Here is a 24,791-nt window from a genome sequence, read left to right as displayed (position 1 = left end):
GTCCGCTTCTTAACACGATAATTTAATATAAATCTAGATAAAAGTACAGCTCAAAGGTGAAATTTAACACTAAAGCCATATTAAGAATTAGACACGGGTAGGTTGTTGAGGGTCGGCTCTGCTATTAGATACAATAACCGACCCTCAGCCGCCCGATTTAAGTCCGCCTCTTAACATGCTAATTAAATATAAGTTTAGATAAAAAAAGTACAATTCAATGGTGAAATTTAACACTAATGCCATATTAAGAATTAGACACGGGTAGGTTGTTGAGGGTCGGCTCTGCTATTAGATACAATAACCGACCCTCAGCCGCCCGATTTAAGTCCGCCTCTTAACATGCTAATTAAATATAAGTTTAGATAAAAAAAAGTACAATTCAATGGTGAAATTTAACACTAATGCCGTATTAAGAATTAGACACGGGTAGGTTGTTGAGGGTCGGTTCTGCTATTAGATACAATAACCGACCCTCAGCCGCCCGATTTAAGTCCGCCTCTTAAAACGGTATGAATCTAAGTATAAATATACCTGTAAGATAAAAACTTTAAAACACTGAAACGCTCCCATTTAGAGTCTTTGAGACACTGATATATTAGGCTATGGTAGAATAGAATATACAAGAAATGATTCGTATGTTGTAGAAAACAAAAAGAAAGAAATGCCTTGTTAAAAATATACAAATTAATTAACTTCAGTATCTAGTAGATTAGTATGTATGTGAAGTCTTGTAACATTAAAATATTAGGTGCTTGCTATACAAATTTTAAATATAATGAACTAACATAAGGTGGTAAAGTGTTGATAAATATCATACCAACCTTAAATTATGTAGAGAAAGATTATTTAACATTAAAATTTAGATTAAGATTAAGATTGTCCGCATGTTATATAAATGCTTGATAGACAGATCTTCAAGTAAGTTACATTTTTTAAAAACAAATATTGAATATAGAAAATAGAAAATAGAGAATAACTTGTTTTTGACAAATTTGAAAATTGCAGTTCTATATACGTTTGACTGATTAATTGATTACATATTTTATAATTGGTGATAGAGTAATATAAAGAAAATGAGGTAAGGTGATAAGTAATTTACATAATTGATGCACAGAGTAAGAAATAATGTTAATATAAGTAAGGGTGGATTACGAGCGTATTATTATTATTGGTTTATTTATTTGATAGCGTCCAGTAGGTATGGGAGGGGTGGTGGTGTTTAATGTTTGTAGTGAGGTGACGGTTGTGTTGTTGTGTGTTATTTGTGTAGGTGGACAAATGCCCCCGGGCGAGAGACGCGTGTGAGGTCGCTATTAATTAATGTTTTTGTGTGATTGTGTTACTGTGTTTATTGTGTTTATTCGAGTGATTATATTAGATGTTGTTGTGTATGTTGGGAATTTATGTGTAATTAATTTTAGCCTCGACACGGGCCCGCATGGCCCTTACTTTAGGGCACTTGTCAGAATCAGCGCGGTGTAGAGTGCCAGTGTTGGTGTTAAATTGTTTATTATGTTCGGCGCAATTGGTGCAGTTATGTACTTCGGCCTTGCACTCCGCTGTGGGGTGGTGAGCGGAGCACTTGGCGCATGTGGGTGTGGTGTTGGGGCAGCGGCTCTTGGTGTGTCCGAAGTTTAGGCAGTTTTGGCACTGCCTAAACGGTGAAAAGTTCTCGCTGTGGACCCGCTGCATCCCTATGTTAACTCTGCCTAGGTCGGCAAACGCCTTCCAGGCAGAGGGTGTGGTGTTTAGTACTACGTTATAAAGAGTTGTGTTCCTGTTTTTTGATATGAATTTGGTGCTAAATGTGTGATCAGTAAGTGTCGGGTTTTGATCCTTGATCGTCTTTGTCAATTCGGTTTCGGGTATTAATTTGTTAATACCTTTGAGTATTATCATCGGATCGATCCGTTTTTCCTCCTGTGTTTTTATGATTGTATTTTTCTGTAATTGTGTAAGTGTGTGTTGTTTATGCTCGTCTCTTTCGAACACTAATTTGATCTTATTTTTAGAAAGCGGGGTGACCTTTAAAGGGGCGTATCCGCCCCGTCTGAAGTCAACTGTTCTGCTTATCTGTGTTAGTAATTGCTCGGCTGTGTTGAGACCCTCTCCGGACACTACGACGGAAGGGCCTGCAGGAGGTTTGGGCGTGGCGGCGGTCTTAGCATAGGATTGATGAATCTTATTCAGGTCCGCCACTACTGGCTGTATTTCCGTCGGCGCGGGTTTAGGACATGCCTTTAAAGCCCTCGTGTGTTCCTGCATAACCCTGTTCGACTCCTCGAGTAGCCGAGAGTGGGCCTCAATTTTGTGTACAAGTTGTGTTTGTGTGGTGCAAATTGCAAGTGTTGTAGATTTAGGTGTAGTAGTTGTGGATGCTGAAGATTTGTCAGCCTGTGGTGTAAGTGGTGTGGGAACGGGAGGGGTGGTGCGGATGGTGGATGGAGGGTCAATTAGGCCAACGACTCCAAAAAGACCTTCGATTGCCTCGGTAATAGCGGCTTTTAGTTCGCCCTTAATGTTGCGAGAGGCAGAGAGAGCTTGTAGGCCTGTCTGCCTGTATTCTCTGGCCATCTCCATATGAGCCGACTCTGTTGGGCGTTTTTCGCGAGCGAAGGCCGGGCTCAACATCTCTACTAAAGTCCGTCTTGCTGGTGTTGAGGACGTAGAGGGAGTAGAGGCTTTGTTTGTTGGTTTGGGTGGAGTTCGGGGTAACATTTTGCTGGTGGAGGGTGAGGGGGGGTGAGGGGGGGCTGAAATGTGGATAGGTGTATTCACCTCTTCGAGCTGAGTCGTTTGATACCCAACTCGAGGGGGTGGGGGTGGGGGGGAAGATTTTGTCGCGGTGGGGGGTGAAAACCTGTATTGTGGGGTGGAGGGGGGTTTTTGAGAGGAACAATGTACACTATCAAATAGAACTCGCCGAGCCGGTTTAAATAAGCCCAAGCTCGACGGGTTTAGGATAAAATTTTGAGAATGTTAAAAAATTTTAAATATGGGGCTGGTAATCCACCCTACCTTGTGTTAGAGTCCAGGATTGCTCGGCAGCTGTTGCTCATGGGGTAGAGGTGATTGGTGTTTTCAGACTGCCCCCGGAGAGGACAAGCCGTTGGTGTTGGTGCTGGAGCTGTTCCAGCTGGTCACCAGACAATCTGGTCTCCAGCTCGGTGAATGGGAAATTCTTGTTGATGAAATGTAAGATGTCTGTTGGTGTTTTTTACGGGCTATCCGGTGAATGTAAATTTAGAATTTTAGGTGTTCTGGATCCTGTGGATATCCTCGTTTCCAAGCTGTTTCTGACCGTTACTTCCTGGCTATGGTTCCGATTCTTACAAACTTGGTGTCAGTAGCTTTGTAATTATTAGCTTGTCTGTGGTATATATAGTGAGGTGTTGTGCATTTGAGTTTGGGGCTGATTAGCACCCAAAAACCGGTTTTCCCTCAGTTCGAGGGGATATTTCAGCTCGGATTTTCTTGTTATAAATATCAAACGATTCCTCTTGGTCTAGCGGATCTAATAGACACGTTAAATGAACTGTAACTTATGGGGCACTGGCAGGAGGGGCAAAACCCTTATTTTTGACGTTATTTGGCTCTAAAAAGTTGGTTCTTGGGCCCAAAATTATAAACTGGGTATCGGACGATAGCCCTCAATTAGGACTATCTTTGAAAGCTATAAAAACACTATGTCACTGATTTAGATAAAAAGTTATTGACCTTTTTCCGGTGTTTTGTCCATGGAATCCGTGGTTGTGGACCCTTATCAACCAAAATTAGGTCGAAATGACCGCCTTAATTCACTCTATTACACTATACCACAAAAACAATTTTTGAAGAACTAAAAGTATTTTTAAAAGACAAAAAACCAAAAAATTTACTGTTTTTTATGAAAATAAAATATTAAACTAAAACTTTTAAAACTGATTTTAACACTGTTAGATAGATCGCAGAAGCGCGCATCTACTAATATATAACACTGTACTAATAACTTAAGAAAAACCACTGTTTTGATTTTTGCAAACTTTTTTAAGGCGCGGAGCGACGTGAGTTCGACCGTTTCGGGTGGCGTTTGGACGCGGACTTACCAATCGTGGTTGGTATTAACGGTGCCGTCCAATTTCCAAAATTTAATTTTGCGCTGCCTTATCGCTTCCTCAGCATCCATGTTGCGTGCAGAATATGGACATTTTATTTCAATAATTCCCTGGTTGTAGAGACCATCGGGAGATGCACCCAAGAAATAATGCTCTTTGTCGATGAAAAGTCCACACTTTTCCACAACGATGTTTTCTTGTTGCTGTAGTTGGTCTATAGCAGATTTTTCATTACTTTTACCATATTCTATGGCTGGCACTTTGTCCAACGAATACGAGTATACGATGGACTTCACAAGAGGTGCTGAGCTTATGTTGGGTCGTCTCTTGCAAATCTAAAAAAAAAATAGCTTAGTACGGATAGCTGAGTTACATTCCAGGAAGAAACCTGCGCTTATATTAATATTTAAATTACCTTGCTGAATGATGAGGCTGTCAACAGGCATCTACGGAGCTCTAGCCACAACGCACTTTCAGCTTGTAATACCGTGTCACGTTCAACGGCATGACGATTTTCCACAAGTTCTTTCAAATTAGACAAAAACAAACTTTTGGCTATGTCGTACTGCTCTGGACTCAAATCTGGTTTTTGGCATTTCTCTCCGTAGTCTCGGTTCTCATTACTAAATATTATTTTCCTTTTAGGACCTTGACGGCGGCGATGAATATTGCGCCTACGCCGGCGCAACTCCAGAATTTTTACAGCTTTCCTCGGACTTTGTTTGAAGTTAGTTTGGTATAAATTGTACTGTGGTTTACCGGTATTAAATGCAACAACCGCAGCATGGCACCTATAATAATAATAAAATATCCATTATCCACAAACAATATGCTACAAATTCTATTCTATTCTACTGGTAATATAAAGGAAAGAGCAATTAGACATTTCATAATACCTGGCAGTATAAGAGTTTTTTAAAGAAAAATTTATTCTTTTCCCCCTATATGCTTAGCCACAATGCTATTAAACTGTTCGGCTCTGTTGTTGTTGACATTCCAGAGTAAACTTTTAGAATGCAAGGCTATTTGGGACACGTGAGCTATAAGTTTACCAAACAAGTTTTTTACAACAGGAACTAGGTTCTGCTCTTTTTTTTTATCCTCTGGACAATAATAATTTTCACATGCACTGTGGTCGCCAAAAACATGCTTCGGACTGTTGATGATAGACGACTCTCTTAGTTTTAAAATTTTTTCAGAGTTGCTTGTAGTTTGAGCATTGCGAAAGCGAGCTGCTGCTCTTACTACCGCTGTTCGGAGACGAGTGATGCGTTCGGAAGTTAATAATTTGCGCTCAGTAAGAGGAATCGAAGTATCTTTTTGCAGTTGCATTAGTTTGCTACAGTAGTTTCTTAATAAGTGATTGGAGCATTCAATTTTCTAGACTTGAACATTGGCATAGGGCCGGCTTTCCAAAATTTTTTTGTATGTGCTCGCATCTCCATCGGCGATAAGCGTCGAGTATATTAAATTGCGCTTTTCAACTGAGTTTTTGAAGCCTTCGACAATACTAGCTTGTTCCATGCTACTCGAGGAACCTGTGTGATTACGAGCACATTTATGATTTGGAGGCGAATTATTGTTCTTCAACGATCGGGCACAAATTATGCAGTATTTATTTTTTACTTCCATATGTAACACCTTCCCTGTTTTAATTCCAATAATTGCGCCTGCTCCAGAAGGTGCAGAAAAGTTACTTTTGTAGGACCGTTTCGACCAACAAGCATCGGCTACTACTGTGATTGAAGGAATTCCTGTTATAACTTCACCACCTTCGATGGCTAGCTTTGCTTCCTCCTCAGCAGCCTCTTTCATTGATGCCTCTGCAGCAACTGCCCACCACTTAGATACGTCATTATGGCAAGTTGCATAAGATTTTTGACCTAAATTTGGAAGATCTATAGCACTCAAAAACTCATTCAGGTTGCTCCAACCACAACCAATTAACATGGCACCAGTCACTGCAGCATGGTTTGTGGTCATCTCTTTTGGAAAATTATTATTGCATAGTGTGACATTAAATTTCTTGTTACACATTGTACATTTGAAGTGGATTGTCGATTCTAAGCCATTAAGTATTTCTTTGACAATTTCAACATTACTTATTGAACAACCGAGTCCAGGATTATGGTTAGCTACGATTTTGATTTGATCAAAGAAATACATGAAATCAACAATCCTTCTTCCTATAATTTGATATGGAGGAATGATATGTTTTTGTGGCTCCACTTCCTGAAATCAGTAATCAAGATTAATAATTGAATTACGCATGGCAGATAGCGTGACTACGTGATATAGTGACCAACGTTATATACCAATTCAAACTCTTCAATATTTGCCGTTTCTTCTAAATGTATATTTTGTTTTTTCTCATCTATTTTTTCCAGATCCGATATGAGTGCATCAAATAATTCCTATTAAAAAAAATAAAGAACTGGATTAACGTTTTATTTTAAATAATAATAAAATAGTAGGAAAACTTGGAGATACCTCCAAGTTACATTGCGTACAACTTACTTGGTCACCTTACCCAAACATCACAAATCCATAAATAGGTATCTGATTTAATATAAATGACTACACGACATTCAGCCATCTGGTTTAATATTGCGCTCAATTACTTGGCTGGTTATTAGACAATGATTTAATTGGAAACCGGGGTTTAGTAAAAGCCTCTAATTTACTGATTAATTTACCCAGATGACTGCTAAATATATACTGATTTAAATTTAAGTATGAATAGCTAATTATACTAGCTGATAGTAAATACTTACATTGTCACGATTATTATTTTTTGAATCAACACAGGAGTCGTTATTGTCAGGAGATTCATGAGTACGTTGGTTTTTTTCCTCGTTAATCTTTCTCCTGGAAAACGTTTTATTATTATAACATTATTAAAATTAGTATTTAAACAAACATTTGTTTGTTTAAATACTTATTTTTTGACGTTACTTTTATAAATATTGGAAATTAATTGACATATTTTTATTTTATTTTTAAATGTAATACTATTGTATATGTAATGAATATTTACATCACAGATATAGATTTACATAGAAAACGCAAATGCATGTACTTCGCGTGTCCGAACCCCGACCAAGCGTCAAGGTCGATCGCCGCTAACTTCAGTCCACGCGCGTCATAAGAAAAGACTAACGGTATAATGTAAGCTGGTAGCAAAGCTAGTAACTAGTGGCATCGGCGGCATCGGTGTCTTTGAATCGGTTTGGATTTCCCGTCACTAAATTTCGGCTGTGACGTCACAATAGGTATTAAAAAGTCGGCACGCTTGGTTTCAATACAAATCGTGATACTTGCGTTATCTATGTACATCTATATCTGTGATTTACATGCTATTATTTTAGCTAAACATGCGAACTCTGTTGATATTGTAACACCAATTTTATACTATGTTTAAAACTAATAAATTATTCTTATTCATCAACCAAGATATTAATATATTATATTGTCTTTGGTTGTCAGTACGCCGTAATTGTTTACTAAACAGTAACGATGAACAGATTTTACTTACATACCAAATTACCTGTAAATGACAGAAAAATATCGCGAAATTAATTTACCTTTTTGATTGCCTGGCGTTCGCTGCAGACTTCGCATTTCTACTGCAACTATATTTTTTGCGTTTGTTACCCATGCCTGTAATAATATTATTTTTTAGCAAAATTGCGATATGACAACTCGAAAGAAACATTAACTAGAAATTTTACTTACTAAAGTATCAAATCCAATGACGCACTATACTCCTTTTGAACCTCGGTCGTACGTAAGGTCAATCAACTTTTAGACGCGCGGGAAATGAGCGATACGTCCACCCTCTGGGATGACCCGGCGCGTACTAAATCACATTCGCCCGTGCGCGTAAGGCCATTTTCAATAATAGTTTGTAATAACTATCGTCGTATAATAATTATGTAAATTTACTTTTATTATTTATTCATCCTCAGTTAATCGATTTAAAATAGTTTTAACGAATAAAATCGGGCTTTTCTCATAAAAAGCTGTTTCCAAAATCGTATAATAAGTCATTTATAAAAATGGGTGCGTAATTATTAAAATATATAATTTTTAATATTTTCCGCTGTGGTTCACCAATAGACTATATATTCTGTCCTACGAAAATATTTAAAAAAATGTATTTACATAGCTTAATGTTAATTTCATATCTCAAAGTGAGCTCTGACGAGCGCTTTTGAAATTTTGCTTTTAAGAAATAACAAATTAAACAAAGATGTACTATTAAATACCAAAATTTTCCTTTGCAGTACACTTCTATAAGACTTTATGTTTACATAATTGTACATTTCTTTATTTAATAAGCTTCGATTATGTGAAAAGTAGCATGTCAAAAGTCACTAAAATATCGAAATCTCGCCTTCTCACGGCTGCACCCTCTTAAATGAAGATTTTTAAGTCCGGTTTTCAGCAGTATTCATAGGAAACAAAGTCAGTTTTAAGATCGGCATAATAATTTGATTTCAACCCCTTTAGAACACGGTATTTTTTGAAAATTTCGTTTAGTGTCACTATCATTCGTATTTTATTTATTTTGTGATATGGCTCCAAATTAGGAATAACGTCACTAAACCTTCAGATTATGAAATAACGTCACTAAAATTAGATAGTAGGTAAAATTAGAAATGGTTTTAAATAAAAGAATAATTTATGTATTACAAAACTCTTTATTCTTTAATAAAAAATAGGAACATTGGCATTTTTATTAAGTTCTTTAAGACACTTCTCTCATTGTTTATAAAGATAGGTTAACTTGAATTCAAAAATCAAAACAGGTAACAAGGCTAATGCCGTTTAAATCTACATAAGTAGGTAACTTAAAGTTTCACGTCTAGTATAATAATTATACTTAAATATATACGTTTAATCACAGAAAAATGTCACATACATAAACCTTCTTAATTTTAACATCAAACTAAAAAAAAGTAATAAATAATCGGCAATTCATGCCAGTAAAACTTCTACAAAACTTGTTTGGTAACGTAAAACGTAAACAGTATAAAAAAATATATTAAAAAGGGATCAAAATTAACATTATAATAATCAGTCTCAAAATATATCAGATATGGCGAGGACTTACATAAGTTACATAATAATACTATTATAAAAAGAAGAAGCATAGTAAGGTGGTATAGCACGTTGTCTAATAAGAGATTTCAAGTCTTCTTTCTTTCTTTCTGCTAAAGGTATTCTTGCGGTATACAATCGTTTTAATGTTGGTCTGGCTCGTCTTTGGCTTTGTAATTTGAATTCTTTAAATTCTTCTTGTACGTATGATGTCTTATAGCTAACTTTCGTACCTGTAGATTCTTCAGTCTTTTCTATTTTTATAATTTTTATATCATTTGTTTTGATCGTTTCACCTTCCGTATTTTTAAATATCTTATATTCCTGGAGACTTTTAATGTCGTAAAATTCAGTGTGGCTCATTTCCTTCACTACGTATTTCTTTCCTTTTTTTTTTGCTTCTCTAATGGCGGTTATATATTGGTCAGGAACGTAAATTGGCCCAGATTTGAGAGTCTTTTTAATCTGTTTCTCTATGGTCGAATGAACGGAGTCACCTTCATTCTGAGTATGACCTTTTATCAAAAACTTATGAGTTATTGACTGTATATTAGGTAGATTCTTCACAGCATAGATATACATAGAAAATATAAACTGGTTTTTCTGCTGGCCGCAGCAATTGTCACTGTAGAAAATTATATGTAACTTCTCAGATGACGAAACTGACTTTTCACGAAGATATCTAAAAACACAAGAACCTATCTCATTGGCTCCTTTCTGGCCCTCAACTTCATTCCAAAAATAACATTCTGTCAAATCGGTCTTTAATTCACTGATAGTAAAATTTAAACAGTTCAGTCTGGATTTATAATAAAATCCGGAAACGTCACCTTTAGGTACTTGTAACATTGCTTGAAGATCGTAACATGCTACTATATGATTCTCGTCTACTGCTTTTTTATCGTTAGTTTTTTCTTCCCTACTCTTTTCTTTTTCTATCAAATGTTTATTGTAATTCTCTTGAAGCTTTTCTTTTTCAACTGGTTCTGCATTTTTATACGCAACACAATCGCCACACTGATCTTTTTTAGGAATAAAAAAACTTATGTTAAAATCTTGATTAAACACCTTCCGATATATATGTATTTTAACGAAATCTTCACCCTTGTCTTTACAATCTTTCTTGTAGTCATTGTACAAATCTGTAATATTTTTACCACCATCAATGTATTCTCGTGTGGTTTGTTTCCTCAAATAATGGCTCTCAATTCTAGGAATACTATCGATGTGTCGTCGGACGCCAGACAGAAGATCCTCTCTAACTTGATTATGTTTTTCATGTTTACCACGCAGATCCGGTTCAATTATCCCAGAAGAATTCAGTTTTTCGATTACAGTACGTATCGGTCTGTCATTGATCCCCAAAGTCCTTTTAAAGTAAATCTTGCAAACTTTTTGTTTTATGTTGTCAATAGTTAGATAAAATGCATGTTTAGGTTTCCGGTTGCTGTCTATTTTTTTATATTGATATTTGGGTTTTACTTCAGTCATGTGTTTGGCAATAAATTCTCTTTGTAGAGACACAGATCCTAAATTCCAATACCTGTCAAAAACAACTTTTCAGTTTCAGTGGCAATGGATTATTTATGTTATTGACCACTTGTGATTCTACTACCAACGATTCGTCTTGGTTTTCAGTGGTTTTGTCGTATGGTGGCAACGATAATCCAAACCTGTGAATAACTTGAGTGGCTATAGTTTTTAAAGAGAGTGGGGTTTTTCCGTTATGATTGTGTGTTGAGTTGGAGTTAATAGGAGGGTTGTAATTTTTAACATTGTCTACAGTGAATTGATTATCTGAGTTATTGCTGAGGAGCTCATTAGTGATGTCTGTATAATCGCGTTCTGATTCAGGTATACTGCAATCTTGGTCATCTGACGAAGACATGTAAATGTCTTTCAGTAGCTGTAAAGTAGATAATGATTGTATTTCAGGTAATGTAATTGTAGGTTCTTGCTTTTTTTCAGGTGTAACTATTTGTTTTTGTTTTTTTGGTGGAGGACCACCCTCAGTTTTTTCACGTGAGATGGATTCTGTGTCAGAAGAAGAACTACTGGAGTCAGAGTCGGAGCTGGCGGAATCAGAATTGGTGCTGGTGGAATCAGAAGTAGAGGTACTTGAACTCGATCCAGAAGACGAACGTGAAGATTTTTTTTTTAGCGTAGTTTTGTATTGAGCTTTGCAACTTTGCTTAACGGGTTTCTTTGTAGTACTTTGCAGTGAATCATATTGTGACGATGAACTATCGGCGGCAGAAGGTTTGTATTCTTTATCGTCATCAGAAGCAGGAGAAAAATCTTCGCCAGAACAAGAGGAACACGATGATTTTCTGTTTCGAAAACTCTGCGTTTGCTGCACATTTTAGGTCTCTCAGTTAAATGTGACTGATTTTTTTTTGTCTCAGACGCAACGTTCGGCGAATAATACTTTAATGCAGGTTTGTATACTTTCCTATTATTATCTTTCTCAGCAACACGTAAGTATTCTTTTTGCGATGGATTTTCAGAGCTTTGTAAATTATGTGGAAAATTTGGCTGATGATCATCTTCTGAAGCGAATGAGTTATCTTCGGAATCGAACTTATTCAAATCTTTGATTATATTTTTTAACTTCAAAGACCGCGGGTTCGGAGGTGGCATTGTAACTGTAAATAATAAGATATGTTTTTGTCAAGCTTGCAAAATGCTGTCACAAAACAAACTAAAACGTTTACCAATTAAATTAGAGAGAAATAACCATGAAAATACAAAAAAATAAAGGCTTATTTTCTGAAGTGTCGTAATGTTTATCTTACATTCGATTATTTTTGAAGAGAATTTAAATGACATCGGCTTTATCACTAATATGTCTCTAACAGTTTAAATAATAATAGTGATTTCTTACAAGGAATGACAGTGAAGAGTCACTAAAGAAACTGTGTCAATATCACTTTTCAAAGCAAATTAAACATAGTGAATTCAATTAACTATCAATGACACTTTTAACATAATGTCGTTGTAAGTTGACGAAAAAATACGAGATATTAAAGTAATAGTGTCAATAAACGAAAAGTGACATTAATACTCTGAATGAATCGTTACAGATTTGTTAGAACTTAATGTAATAATGTCACTTTCACGATAAAGACGATATAGCTTTAATTAAAACATATAACTTACCGGTTAGATTTACTGCAAAACGACACTAAACAAAAAATGACGTTATCCTTCACAGACCAAGCACTTATCTCTTTGACGTCCCCGTCACTACTAAAAATGTGCCGATATCACGCCACGTCATACGCTCCGCCCCCTTAAACGACATAACGACACCACGCCATCTAGCGGTTTCTATGAGACCTACGTTCACAGGAGTCTTTGCATTTTAAAGTTCATGCCTAGTAATGAAAGGTGGCGCTCACAGTAAAGATTACCTGATTTTCGTATAGTGACGTTGTCGTTATCAAGGTTCGATATGTATTTGCTATGTATTTAAAAACAATTAGGTAGATAAATTTTTTTTTTATTACATTAATTATCAAAAACAATTAACAATGTGGTTATAGTAGCTTAATCTCAATTTTGTTCATTGATTAGAAAAAAGTCATTGATAGTTGTCTGTTTACCACCGGTATGAGTTATGACATTCAAAGCGCAATCTAATTTCGTGATGGCTTTCACTACATCGTCACTCAAACCTCCCTTTTTAAGAAACACAGATTTTATTGTATTCAAACCACTTTCTTCTGAAAACTTAGTCAAAACGCGAGGTCGCGCTGGAGCGTTTTTAAAAAGAATAAAATTTTATTTTTAATTAATATTTAATCAACCGGTTACATTGGTGATTAGCTTAAGACTAACTTAATATCTAATAATCGAGACTGGGAGCTAGACAGTCCGTCAGCATATTCCGTGAGAACACGCGTGGGTGTTTCGGTTTAAAGATTAGGAAATATGTCTTGTGACTGTATAACTCCTCTCTCCTTAGAATCGAGATTATCCTCAGGGTTTTGATGATCTCGAATATTCTGTTTAGGTTGAAACATAATTTTCTTAATTCTATTTTTAATTGCTCATAAAATGACACATGTCATGAGTAAAAAACTTATTACTATATTAATTATAACAAAGAATCATTGATTTAATTCACTTTCACTAACACTTGTAGGAACACTATTTTTCACCAAAAGGTTTAAGAGTTGAACGTCTGCAAGGTCAATTCCATCTAAATTCAGACGCTTGTTCTGTGACTTAATTTCGCTGGAGATTAACGGTAGGTTTACAATTGGGAATCGGGTAAACGCGATATCGTTTCCCTGGTGTTCGTGTCTTTTTAAGTTGAAATCCTTGATTCTTATCGAACAATCATCATCTCGGGTTATCAGGTAAGTGCCCATTAATGGCTCATGTGAAACGTCGTTGTCACACATTTTAGATATAATGATTTCTATTCTAGAAAATATTATCCAATGATTTTGTTGTACGAAATAAATCTTGACATCTTCGATTAGAACGGGCACAGGACGACATGAAGATGTGTTGGGGGAAAAATTCATTAGTGTAGTAATACATTCGTCCTTCAATACCGGTGCAGTTTCAAATAAAGGACCTAAAAATCGGTTTTCATCTATTTCTTGGCATGGTCGTGAGAGCGGCTCGACTTTCAACCCTTTCACTAGGACATAGGGATACTTAGGAAGGATAATGTTAGATATATATAGCCATCGGCCGGGTATTACTGTCCCTTCAACTTCGGCATCGAATGATCCTGGGGGAGTGAACCTTTGTGAGGAAGCTAAATCTCTACGCAAGTAGTTATATAAGCATATGGTAGTCAATACGACTTTCGTAGCTTTTTCTGGTTCTAATAGTAGCGGCTTCCTCAGTACTCTAAAAACGGAGCTTAAAATGCCAAAGGCATTCTCCACAACTCTTCTTGCTCTGGACAGCCTGTAATTGAAAATCCTTTCCATTGAACCTCTTTCTGGAGTACCTTCATAAGGTTTCAATGTGTAATCATTGAGAGCAAAAGCTTTATCGCCTAGAATAAAATAGGGCACTGCAATTTTATACGGTATTTGTAATATTTCTGGTGAAGGAATGTTCAATTCCTTCTTTTCGACCTTTTTATATAAATTGGTATTTTTAAACACACCGCCATCTGATATACGTCCTTTGCTGCCAACGTCTACGTACAGAAATTTATAGTTAGCGTCAACTAAAGCAAACAGCACTATACTTGGAAACATTTTGTAACAGTCATAATCATTGCCACTATTTATCGGCGACTGTAATATAACATGCTTCCCATCCATTGCTCCTATGACATGTGGGAAATTCCATTTGCTCTCAAACTCTTTCGCTATGGTAAGCCACTCTTCTTCGGATGATGGTATCTGTAAATAAAATTAAGTAATAATTTCTATCTTTACAGAATGCAAGTCTGGATAATACTCGAAATGATGACGGTTATAACGAAGAAAAAAATGAAACTTCAAACTCGACGACAACGGAAGGACCTAAACAAAAGTCAACTAGACCTAAAAAGAGATCCAAAATGAACGAAAGTGATGATCTTACTGATAACGCCATATCTGAAGCATTAACACTCTTACAACAGTGTGCAAGCGATAATATATCAGAAAAAAATGATCCCTATAATGTGTATGGCCAATATATAGGAAATGAGTTGAGAAAGTATGATAAAATTACATTAGCATACGTAAAAAATGCAATAAATAAAATTATCTTTGATGCAGACATGGGAGCATACAGTGGTTATAGTTATTATACTCAATCATATGGTGAACACGATAATTTAAGATATATGTCTCATCCCTCTTCCTCATCGACGCCATCTACATATTCGATGCCTGCTGCCTCACCAATGCCTTCTACCTCACCGATGCCTCCTACTTCACCGATGCCTCCTACTTCACCGATGCCTCCTGCCTCATCGATGCCTTCTACTTCACCGATGCCTGCTGCCTCACCAATGCCTCCTATCTCACCAATTTCGATGCCTCCCCCTCCTCCTTCTCCAGCTCCTCATCATTAAATATTTGTTTGTTTAATTTTCTTATATTATTTGTCCAATTTTCTAATCAGATTAATAAAAAAATAATAAAAATATGTAATTTTATTTTACCTTAACATAATCCTTTAACACCTCAATTATAGCATCACAGACTTCAGGAACTATAACCGATATCCTTTGTTTTGATATACGAAATAGATACTGTAGACTGGTATAAGAATCTCCTGTGGCCAAAAATCTCAACGTCACTAATAATCTTTCCCTAGCGGATATTGCTTCTCGAAAATTTGTGTCCTTCTTGCTTATTTTGGCGTTTATGAGAGAATACACATTGTCAAATTCGATTTTACTCATTCGAGTGAAATTTTTTTCTTCGTCATCGAAGCACAACTCTTCAAATAATCTGTTCCCAGCCTGTAATCTATTTTTGTATAAGAGTTTAATCCAAAAACGTTTAGTTTTCTGTTTTCTTTTTTTTGCAAGCCTTAGGATTATTAAAAAGGCAGTGGTAGCGACAGCTTTCCGAATGTGCGGCCTCATGGTGGTCTCGGGCAAACTATACGGGCACGCGCGGTCTCTATTCGACTTCAAGTTAAACTGAGCGTCGATGCTCACGATGGCTCGGACTTGCCGCGCGAGGCAGCCTCGGATTAGAAAACTTACAGACCGAGGCTGCCTCGCGCGGCAGACGTTGCGAAGCAAACGTCCGAGGCTGCTTCGCGAGGCTGCTCGCTCAGTCAGTACGCGGCTATTCACGAGCGAGCAAACCGTACGGCACGATGGCTCAAGGTCGATTTACATCAAACGAGCGAATGCTCATTCTATCCCCACTACATCAAATTCTTCTAGTGTAAACAGGCGTAGAGCATTCTTTCGTTGTTCTTAGTGCGTTCGCAAAGATTCTATAGAATATTCTAAGAATGCTCGTTCGCTTGATGTAAACTGCGCAAGAGCGCGCGAACAGTTGCTTAGAGCGTTCTAGCGTGTTCGGACGTGCTCGCGCCACTGAGCGGTCTTTTCAAAGCGTTCTTGTGTTCTAGCGATTGTTTACGTATCTTATCGATTAAATTATGGATTGGTCTCAAGAAAAATGTTTATTAATGATAGAAGCCTACCGCAATTTCCGACGTATGAAAACTATAAAAATACAACTTACAAACAAGATGCTTGGCGGGAAATCGCAAAACAACTGGAATGTAATGTTGAAGAGTTAAAAAAAAGATGGACTCGCTTCTTGCATCTTACCGCCGGGAAAGGCAAAAAACAATGAGTACGAAGTCAGGCAGCAGTGCCGATTGTATTCATAATTCTAAAAGCGATGTAGTGGAGATTTGTGGAGCTGAGCAGAAAAAGTTAGGGAAGTGTCTATAAGAGTCGAACAAATTAATCATAAAAGAGAAAAGGACTACGCATCATTCATTATCGGGGTACCAGAATATGAATATGAGTTATTATGTAAACCGGATAATTGGCTTTTTAATGTTGAATATTGTGACTGGGTGTGGTTTCGGAGATCACCAAATAACCCAAAACGATGGAAGTAGACCTATTAAGATATGTTACCAAAATGTGAGGGGTCTTCGGACCAAGTTAAAGGAATTTTATATGAGTGTCTCATCAATCTCTGTTGAGTTGTTTGCAGTTACGGAAACAGGATGTAATGATTCTATAGCTGACGCTGAGTTAGTCCCTCCCAGATATACGGTATTACGATGTGACCGCGTGGATGGGCGCAAGCATGGTGGCTGTAACTGGTGGTACTAAAACTGAAGTTATGTTTGCCATTTATTTAATGAAGACAATTTCCCCAACACAGAATTTTGAATTTCGGTTCGAAGTGATGAAAATTATTAAAAATATAAAATATAGTGTACATAATAATTATGACGGTGGTATGATGCAAACAGGATGGACGAATGCCTACCAGTACCCACATCAGTATGGCTATGCAAGTGGAAGCAGCAGTACACCAAATGTGCAAAACTACCCTCGAAAAAGTCCATCACATAGCTCTACAGGTTCTTCAGCGGAAGTAGAAGACATAGAAGCAATATAGTATATATTATATAATATAGGCGATTCAAACCACATTGAAGATGAGGAATGACTGGTTACCAACTTAATGTTACCTTATTTGTTCCTAATTCAATTTAATAATACAGTAATTTTGAAAAGTGATTGTTAAATTAAAAACTATAAATGCGAAAGTGACTTTGTATTAAAATAAAAATAACATATCTTTTCGGGTTTATTTATTGTAACTAGCACACACACTACACCTGTATATTAATGTAATACAAGATTTTTTTTATTAATTTCAGAATGTCTTATAAAATAGTCCAGACTTGGGAATACAACAAACATAGATTGTTAGCAGTACCATCAACATGGGAAGATAACAATATTTTAAAATATCTGAGAAAAAACATAACTAAGTACTTGAAAATTGGGACATTAATACCAGAACATGACTCGAAACAAATAAAATGTGACGTTAAATGAAGAGAGCTACCAAGCTACGAGACAGCCGAATACGTCCTTCAAGAAATGGTTAATCATACTGACACTGAAGATGATACCACAAATTCAGCTTCTTCTAAGCAGTCCAAACCTGAATTAAACATGAATATCATCGCTGATGACATCGAAAGTTATTTTTTGTTGTTGATATTTTAGATATAAAAGTCAATAAAATACATATGTTTCATACAAATACAAAGTTGAGCCCAAAATCAAAATTTCCGGCTAATAAAAAACAGGTTTTTACCTATTTAGGACATCTTTTTGAGTATGTAACAAATAAAGCTATGCTACGTTCGTTTGTGGTTATAATTAGTAATCCAAAAAATGTAATAAAATTCGATGCCATCAATTTACCACCATGCAAAACTGAGTTATTTCAACAATTTCTCCGAGCTAATTATATTACCAGCATATGGAATAATGCAAATGAAAAACGACCGTCTACTTTTACTCCTGAAAACAATGGATGGACGTTTGAAGATAACCAGTATCATTTTTATTTATTTGATGGTGACCAATTACCAGGACTCGTTAGCGAATCACTTCAAGAATCAGGTACCGTACTTTGATTTCTAGTTAACAATGTATTATATTTGTCGTTCTATTTTTTTTAATTTTTTGTCTTTGTGTTTTTACAGAAGATGCTACCAGCAACAACAATATAACTAGTGATGATGAGGATGATGACTTGAGTGGACAGTATCGTGATGTACTTAATGATGAAAATTCAAATGATTATTATGACGATGATGAAGATGATTAAGAGACAATCAAAGTATTTCATTAATTCATCATAATTAATTATTGTTTATACTAAAATTATTACAATTTATATCTTTTTTAAAATAAAATAAAAATGATTATTTTTGAAAGACAATTGCTCCGAAAAAATTCATTTTTCCCTATACATACATACATTTATATCTGTAATATATATAATTACTTTTAAAATGATTATAATTTTAATTAAATTTTTTATCTTAATTAAATACATATGCAAAAATATGAAAAGTGAGTCCGCTCCCAGCATTTTCAAGGACCCACAGCGGTCAAATAGGGAGGCAAGCGACAGGAAGTCCGCTCCCAGCATTTTCAAGGACTCACAACGGTCAAATAGGGAGGCAAGCGACAGTGAGTCCGCTCCCATCATTTTCAAGGACTCACAACGGTCAAATAGGGAGGCAAGCGACAGTGAGTCCGCTCCCATCATTTTCAAGGACTCACAACGGTCAAATAGGGAGGCAAGCGACAGTGAGTCCGCTCCCAGCATTTTCAAAGACCCACAGCGGTCCAAATAGGGGAGGCAAGCGACAGAGAGTCCGCTCCCATCATTTTCAAGGACTCACAACGGTCAAATAGGGAGGCAAGCGACAGTGAGTCCGCTCCCATCATTTTCAAGGACTCACAACGGTCAAATAGGGAGGCAAGCGACAGGAAGTCCGCTCCCAGCATTTTCAAGGACTCACAACGGTCAAATAGGGAGGCAAGCGACAGTGAGTCCGCTCCCATCATTTTCAAGGACTCACAACGGTCAAATAGGGAGGCAAGCGACAGTGAGTCCGCTCCCATCATTTTCAAGGACTCACAACGGTTAAATAGGGAGGCAAGCGACAGTTAGTCCGCTCCCAGCATTTTCAAAGATCCAGAGGGGTCAAAAAGTATATTAGCGTCCTTTCAACCTAGAAAAAGGCAACGGACGTTTTTATCTTCCTTCAGCATAATAACTAAGTAATCCCTTTCGAAAAAGGGCAAGTTATACAGCACTTTTACACACCATTGTTTATTGGGGCATTTTATTAACAAATCATTATGGATAAGTTATACCAAGATCAACTTACAGTATGGGGGGGATATTCAAAAATTAACGAATAATTACAAAAAGGACGGAGCAGATAGAAAAAGGAAGTTCGAAGAAGAAAAAAAGGAGTTAAGAATAGAAACGAATTTACAGGAAAGTCAAGAGGAAAGGTCAGAAAGAGTGGTGATATCTTTCGTAAAAGGGGAAGATTGCGAAACGTTATCGTTCCACACTATAGCAGGCTCACCGATTTAGGATTTCGTAAAAGTAACATACAGCAAACTTATTCGGTTATGCAATCCTATGAGTCAAATATGAGTAATCAGAGGAAGAGAAAGAAAAACACCATATTTTAAACCATTAACTTCAATTACCATTAAACTTCCTTTAAGCATACAAAGCAGACTTTCGTATGTTCAGTTCCATTTATGTATAACATACATTGTCGAAACTTTACATTCAATATTGAGCGAAAGTTATTATTATACAATATACATACATCAATTTACATCAATCATTTTATAAAGTGAGAAGCGATAAATATAATATCATAAACAATAAATGGAATGCTAGTTCAGCAAAATATCATATGTTACAAGTAGCGGCACGAAACTCTAGCGCTGACCGTTATTATAAGTAAAAAATAAGGTACCTGAGGGGGGCTAGCGGAATGAAGAGCGGGCGCGCGTAGCGTCGATTGGCTCTCCAGTAGCATTCCGTCCCCCGCACCGATACGACGCCCCGCGCCCAACCCGTGTACAGTCGCGTCATTAATATTATTGTTGCTGTTGTTACGTTTTGTTGTTTTTTGTTTGTGTTTTGTTGTTTGTTATTTGTTTTTAAGTTTGTTTGTGACTTTAAAGTGAATATGCCTAGAACAAATACTGTTTTGAAAAGACAAGCCAGGAAAATGGTTTATGACGTGAATTGTTTTTTAAAAAGGGATTCTAACGAATTAATTGATTCTTTGAAACAAATCCAAAGTGAGATTGACGAAGCTACAATACTTTGTTCAGTCATTCGGACAACAACATTGTAAATTTGAGCCAGATAAAACAAACTGCCGAAATCATTAAGGCAGGAAACATAAAATTTAATAGTATAATCAGCGAATTAGGTAAAATCCAAAAAATGACAACAGAGTCAACAAAAACGTCAATTGCAACGGTAAGAAACATCTCCAATCAAGCCAAAAGTTCTGATTTGATCACAGTGTTCAGAACACCTGGCAAAAAACGTTCCAGAGCAAAACCGGTCACAAATATCCATAACTTCGACCAAGGAGTAATAAAGAGAACCATTCATAACTTTCACAAGACAAATATTGAACTTCCTACCATCGGAAATCTTAAAAAGCAGCTAGAAGATGACATAAATTTCAAAGGTTCAGAACGAAGTAATTGGCGAATAGTTATTGTTTGGGATTTCGGTGGAAAAACACCGAAAACAACCGGAAAGTGCTGATTGAGACTTCTAATATACGTTTGCAACGTATCGAATATTTAAGGGAAATAAAGCAATATCGCCAAGAGGGAAAGCCTATTGTTTATACAGACGAATCTTACGTAGATTCATCGCACTCTTCTTCAAAAGCCTGGACCGATGGTACTACTAAGGGGCTTAAGAAACCTATTTCGAAAGGACAGCGAGTTGTTATTGTCCACGCAGGGTGTGATACCTAATGCGTTGCTGACTTTTAAAGCTGGTACCAAATCAGGCGACTACCACGACAATATGAATTTTGAAAACTACGAAAAATGGCTCCGAACCCAATTAATGCCCAACCTACAACCCAGTTCCGTCGTGGTAGTCGACAACGCGTAATATCATAATAAGAAGTGGGATCGCGCAACAACCTCTAATTCTAAAAAAGCTGACATGCAGGCCTGGCTCACTGAAAAAGGTATACAGTACGAGGAAACACATTTGAAACCTCAGTTATACAATTTAATAAAGATCAACAAAGATAAATTTAAAACATTTTCGATTGATCTAATCCTAGCTGAACGAGGTCATCAGATACTGAGACTACCACCATACCACCCCGACCTAAATCCGATTGAAGTGGCATGGTCGGATATTAAACAATATGTAGGCAGCAAAAATATAAAATGCAGTGTCAGTAAATATATAGACCTAATTAAGGGTCTTTCAATAGGGACTTCCGAACTTTTACAGTTGATAGCGGCCATCTTGTTGAAGCTACATCTTTCAAATTGGCTGTCATTTATTCAGTCTGTTTTGCCAAATCACCTTGGATACAATGGATGGATGGATGGACCAAATAACAACATAGCGTTCAACAACACGTGCAAATGATAAAATTGTTTTATCAAAATGGGTGTTCTGTTCGGGAAACGTTCCGCGCGCTTCGCCCATTTTACGGGCGCCATAATCGTCCTACCGAGAGGACTATTCGCAGTGTGGTGGATAAATTTGATTCCACTGGTTCAGTAAACGATCAACCATCACCCGTACGTCGACGAAACGCAAGATCTACCGAAAACATCGCCGCTGTCCGTGAGAGCATGCGGGAGAATCCGAGGCAGTCGATTTCGCGTCGCTCACAAGAACTCGGCCTTTCACAGACCACAACTTGGCGAATTTTGCGTCGTGACTTGGGCATGCACCCGTACAAAATTCAACTGACCCAGGAGCTGAAGGTAAACGACCATAGACAAAGACTTGTGTTCGCTGAATGGGCTCTGGAGCAGTTGGCAACTGACCCTAATTTTCATCGAAAAATCATCTTAAGCGATGAGGCCCATTTCTGGATGAATGGGTACGTGAACAAACAAAATTGTCGAATTTGGGCCGATACAAGTCCACATGAGATCCAAGAGCGTCCAATGCATCCCGAAAAAGTCACTGTTTGGTGTGGATTTTGGGCTGGCGGCATCATCGGTCCATATTCCTTTGAAAACGACGTTGGCCATTTATAATTGCTATCCACTAGTGCCATTAGAACAATGCTAAAAGTCTTCTTATAGTTATGAAACTCGGTTCCACTGTAATAAGGGTTTTCCATTAAGATATGCTTGCCGTCTATTGATCCGATACAATGTGGAAATTTTCTTCTAAATCCTTTTTCGATATCTAACCAACCGTCCGCTGTTGTGGGCATCTGAAATAATAATAGCATATATTAGCATTAAATTAATTAAAATACCTTTTTTACAGACACCATCAACGTCATCAGAATCACATGATTCACAAATACCAAAGGAACCTTTTGGAGATGAAACAACACCGGAACTACATGAAGCTATCGACAACGAAAGAACTGATAGCGAAGTGATGGAAACATTACAATCGCCAAGGACTTCAACCTCACAGATGCAGCCTACTCAAGCAAAAAATAGCCGTCGTCGCTCAGTACCTAATACAGCTGAGCAGCAAATGGCTACAGCATTCGGTCAATTGACTAATGTTTTAGGACAACGTCAATGACATACTGCAATTAAAGAAGATGATGACTGCGATCTCTACGCCAAGCTTTTGGCTACAAAACTGCGAGAACTGTCTAAAGACGAACGTAAATTAATAATGTATGAAATAGATGCCATTGATTTGTTTTTGGAGAGTATGGCGATCACTATTAAAACGATGCCGATGTGAATGCAAAATCGTATTTAGAAAACCAATTGATGAAGAATAATAATGATTTAAGACGAGAAAGGCATCAATTGAAGCAGTATATGGACGAAACCGATTTATTCTTTTTAAGTATGAGTAAGCCAGTCAAGGCGCTACCAAAGCTAGAGCAAACAAAAATTAAGTTAGATTTGCATATGGCCATTTCGCAGGCAGAAATTCGTCAAATTTCTAAAACGGAACATGTGTTGAACACGCCTATTAAAATAAATTCGCAAAAAATAATTTCGCCTTCTAACCTCGTGACCAGCATCCGTAAGCACCTTCGTCGATCCAGCCATGCACCAGTTCATCAAAATCATCATCCAGCAGGATACTTTCCAAACTAACCTACCAGTATGACATGCAATAGCCCACCCGCATCCGAGTCAATACTCAATCCTCAGATTTCAACCAGCCTGACATGCAATTTTTTTAAATTGATAAACAAGAAAAGTGGAGCAACATCATAACTGACTGGTACCCTAGAGATGGGAAAAGGAACAGAGGAAGACAAAGCAAGAGATGGGAAGACGAAATAAAATTAACAGCAGGCTCAAAATGGAGAAGGGTTTCAAGAGACAGAGTACAATGGAAATTGTTAGAGGAGGCCTTTGCCAAGAGGCACACTGAACTCAGAGATATTTTATAACTTAAAGACAAGAGTCAACCACAAAGTCAAAGAAATAGTTGAGGATAAGAGGCTTATTATTATTATAACAATATCAATACAACTAGCGCCATATATTTTTCATTATGTAAGTGATTCAGTGAATAAATTTTTTTAGTTTGCCAACGTCAACCATTGTTTCATTAATATAATCTCAACCCCTGACTCACAGCCGGGATTTCATTGGGTGGCTATTCATATCAACGTCGAAAGAGTTGGGGAATACTTTGATTCATTTGGACGTAAACCTCTTGAAGCAAAAGAAGGATTTTTAAGGAGGAATTGTTGCATATACAATAGCGTTACGGTTCAGGATTATCTAAAGTCTGTGTGTGGAGAGTATTGCTTGGTTTATCATTTATGTATATGATAAGGTTAGAATACTTCCTTAAAAATTTTACATGTGATTCAGTGAATAATGATATAGTGCTAGTAAATTTGTAGAGAAATATAAATAAAATAATAATACGTGGAATAAAAATGTTTATTTAACTAAATACAATTAAAGCCCGATTAACAGTATTCAAAGGTGTTCTATTGGTTATTGAACAAATTGAAACCGATAGCATCACGACAAAAATATAAGTTATATTAATTTAAGACTAACAAAAATAAACCAACCAACTTTGCCAACTATATCTCTAGAGGATATCTTCTCTAGAGGATGGTGCCGCTGTCACAATAAAATCAATTGAGTTAACCAGTGAAAGTTATCTGGTTGCTTGGGAATGAACAGATCCTTATAAAACAAAAGTTTGATAATGGAAACCTAGTGAGCAAATTCAGACTAGTGTAAGTACCTATCTACTTTATTCTATTAGGCCCTTCTCCCATTACCATACGCCCGCGCGACTCTAGTCTCGGAAACTAGTCGCCGCGAAGTATCTCACATACATTTATATGGACACTCTCACATTACGATACTGGTATTCTACGCGTTCGCGATACCCGCCG

At 36.9% G+C, this 24,791-nt stretch overlaps 2 protein-coding genes and 1 long non-coding RNA gene across 3 annotated transcripts; 1 reads left to right on the top strand and 2 right to left on the bottom strand.

Moving 5' to 3' along the window:
* Positions 1-4,081: 4,081 nt before the first annotated feature.
* On the bottom strand, positions 4,082-8,050 carry LOC125058882. Its single transcript, XM_047663026.1, has 8 exons — positions 7,830-8,050; positions 7,679-7,754; positions 6,869-6,962; positions 6,410-6,508; positions 5,816-6,326; positions 4,991-5,042; positions 4,510-4,885; positions 4,082-4,429 (listed from the first exon to the last, which is right to left on the bottom strand). Exons 2-8 carry the CDS (start codon positions 7,750-7,752, stop codon positions 4,082-4,084), a joined length of 1,554 nt encoding a protein of 517 aa, XP_047518982.1. The 5' UTR covers positions 7,753-7,754; positions 7,830-8,050.
* Positions 8,051-13,772: 5,722 nt separating this feature from the next.
* LOC125058881 lies at positions 13,773-15,884 on the bottom strand. The gene is made up of 3 exons (XM_047663025.1): positions 15,325-15,884; positions 13,869-14,572; positions 13,773-13,785 (listed from the first exon to the last, which is right to left on the bottom strand). Exons 1-3 carry the CDS (start codon positions 15,751-15,753, stop codon positions 13,773-13,775), a joined length of 1,146 nt encoding a protein of 381 aa, XP_047518981.1. The 5' UTR covers positions 15,754-15,884.
* A 1,253-nt stretch (positions 15,885-17,137) lies between these two features.
* Positions 17,138-23,135, top strand: LOC125058243. Its single transcript, XR_007118357.1, has 3 exons — positions 17,138-18,291; positions 18,375-18,511; positions 22,715-23,135. It is a non-coding gene; the product is annotated as an uncharacterized LOC125058243 (long non-coding RNA).
* Positions 23,136-24,791: the final 1,656 nt, after the last annotated feature.

Source organism: Pieris napi, chromosome 18, assembly GCF_905475465.1.
Source record: "Pieris napi chromosome 18, ilPieNapi1.2, whole genome shotgun sequence".
In the NCBI taxonomy this organism is placed as follows: domain Eukaryota; kingdom Metazoa; phylum Arthropoda; class Insecta; order Lepidoptera; family Pieridae; genus Pieris; species Pieris napi.
The sequence above is the reverse complement of the archived record's forward strand: the minus strand, read 5'-3'. Positions and strand labels throughout refer to the sequence as shown.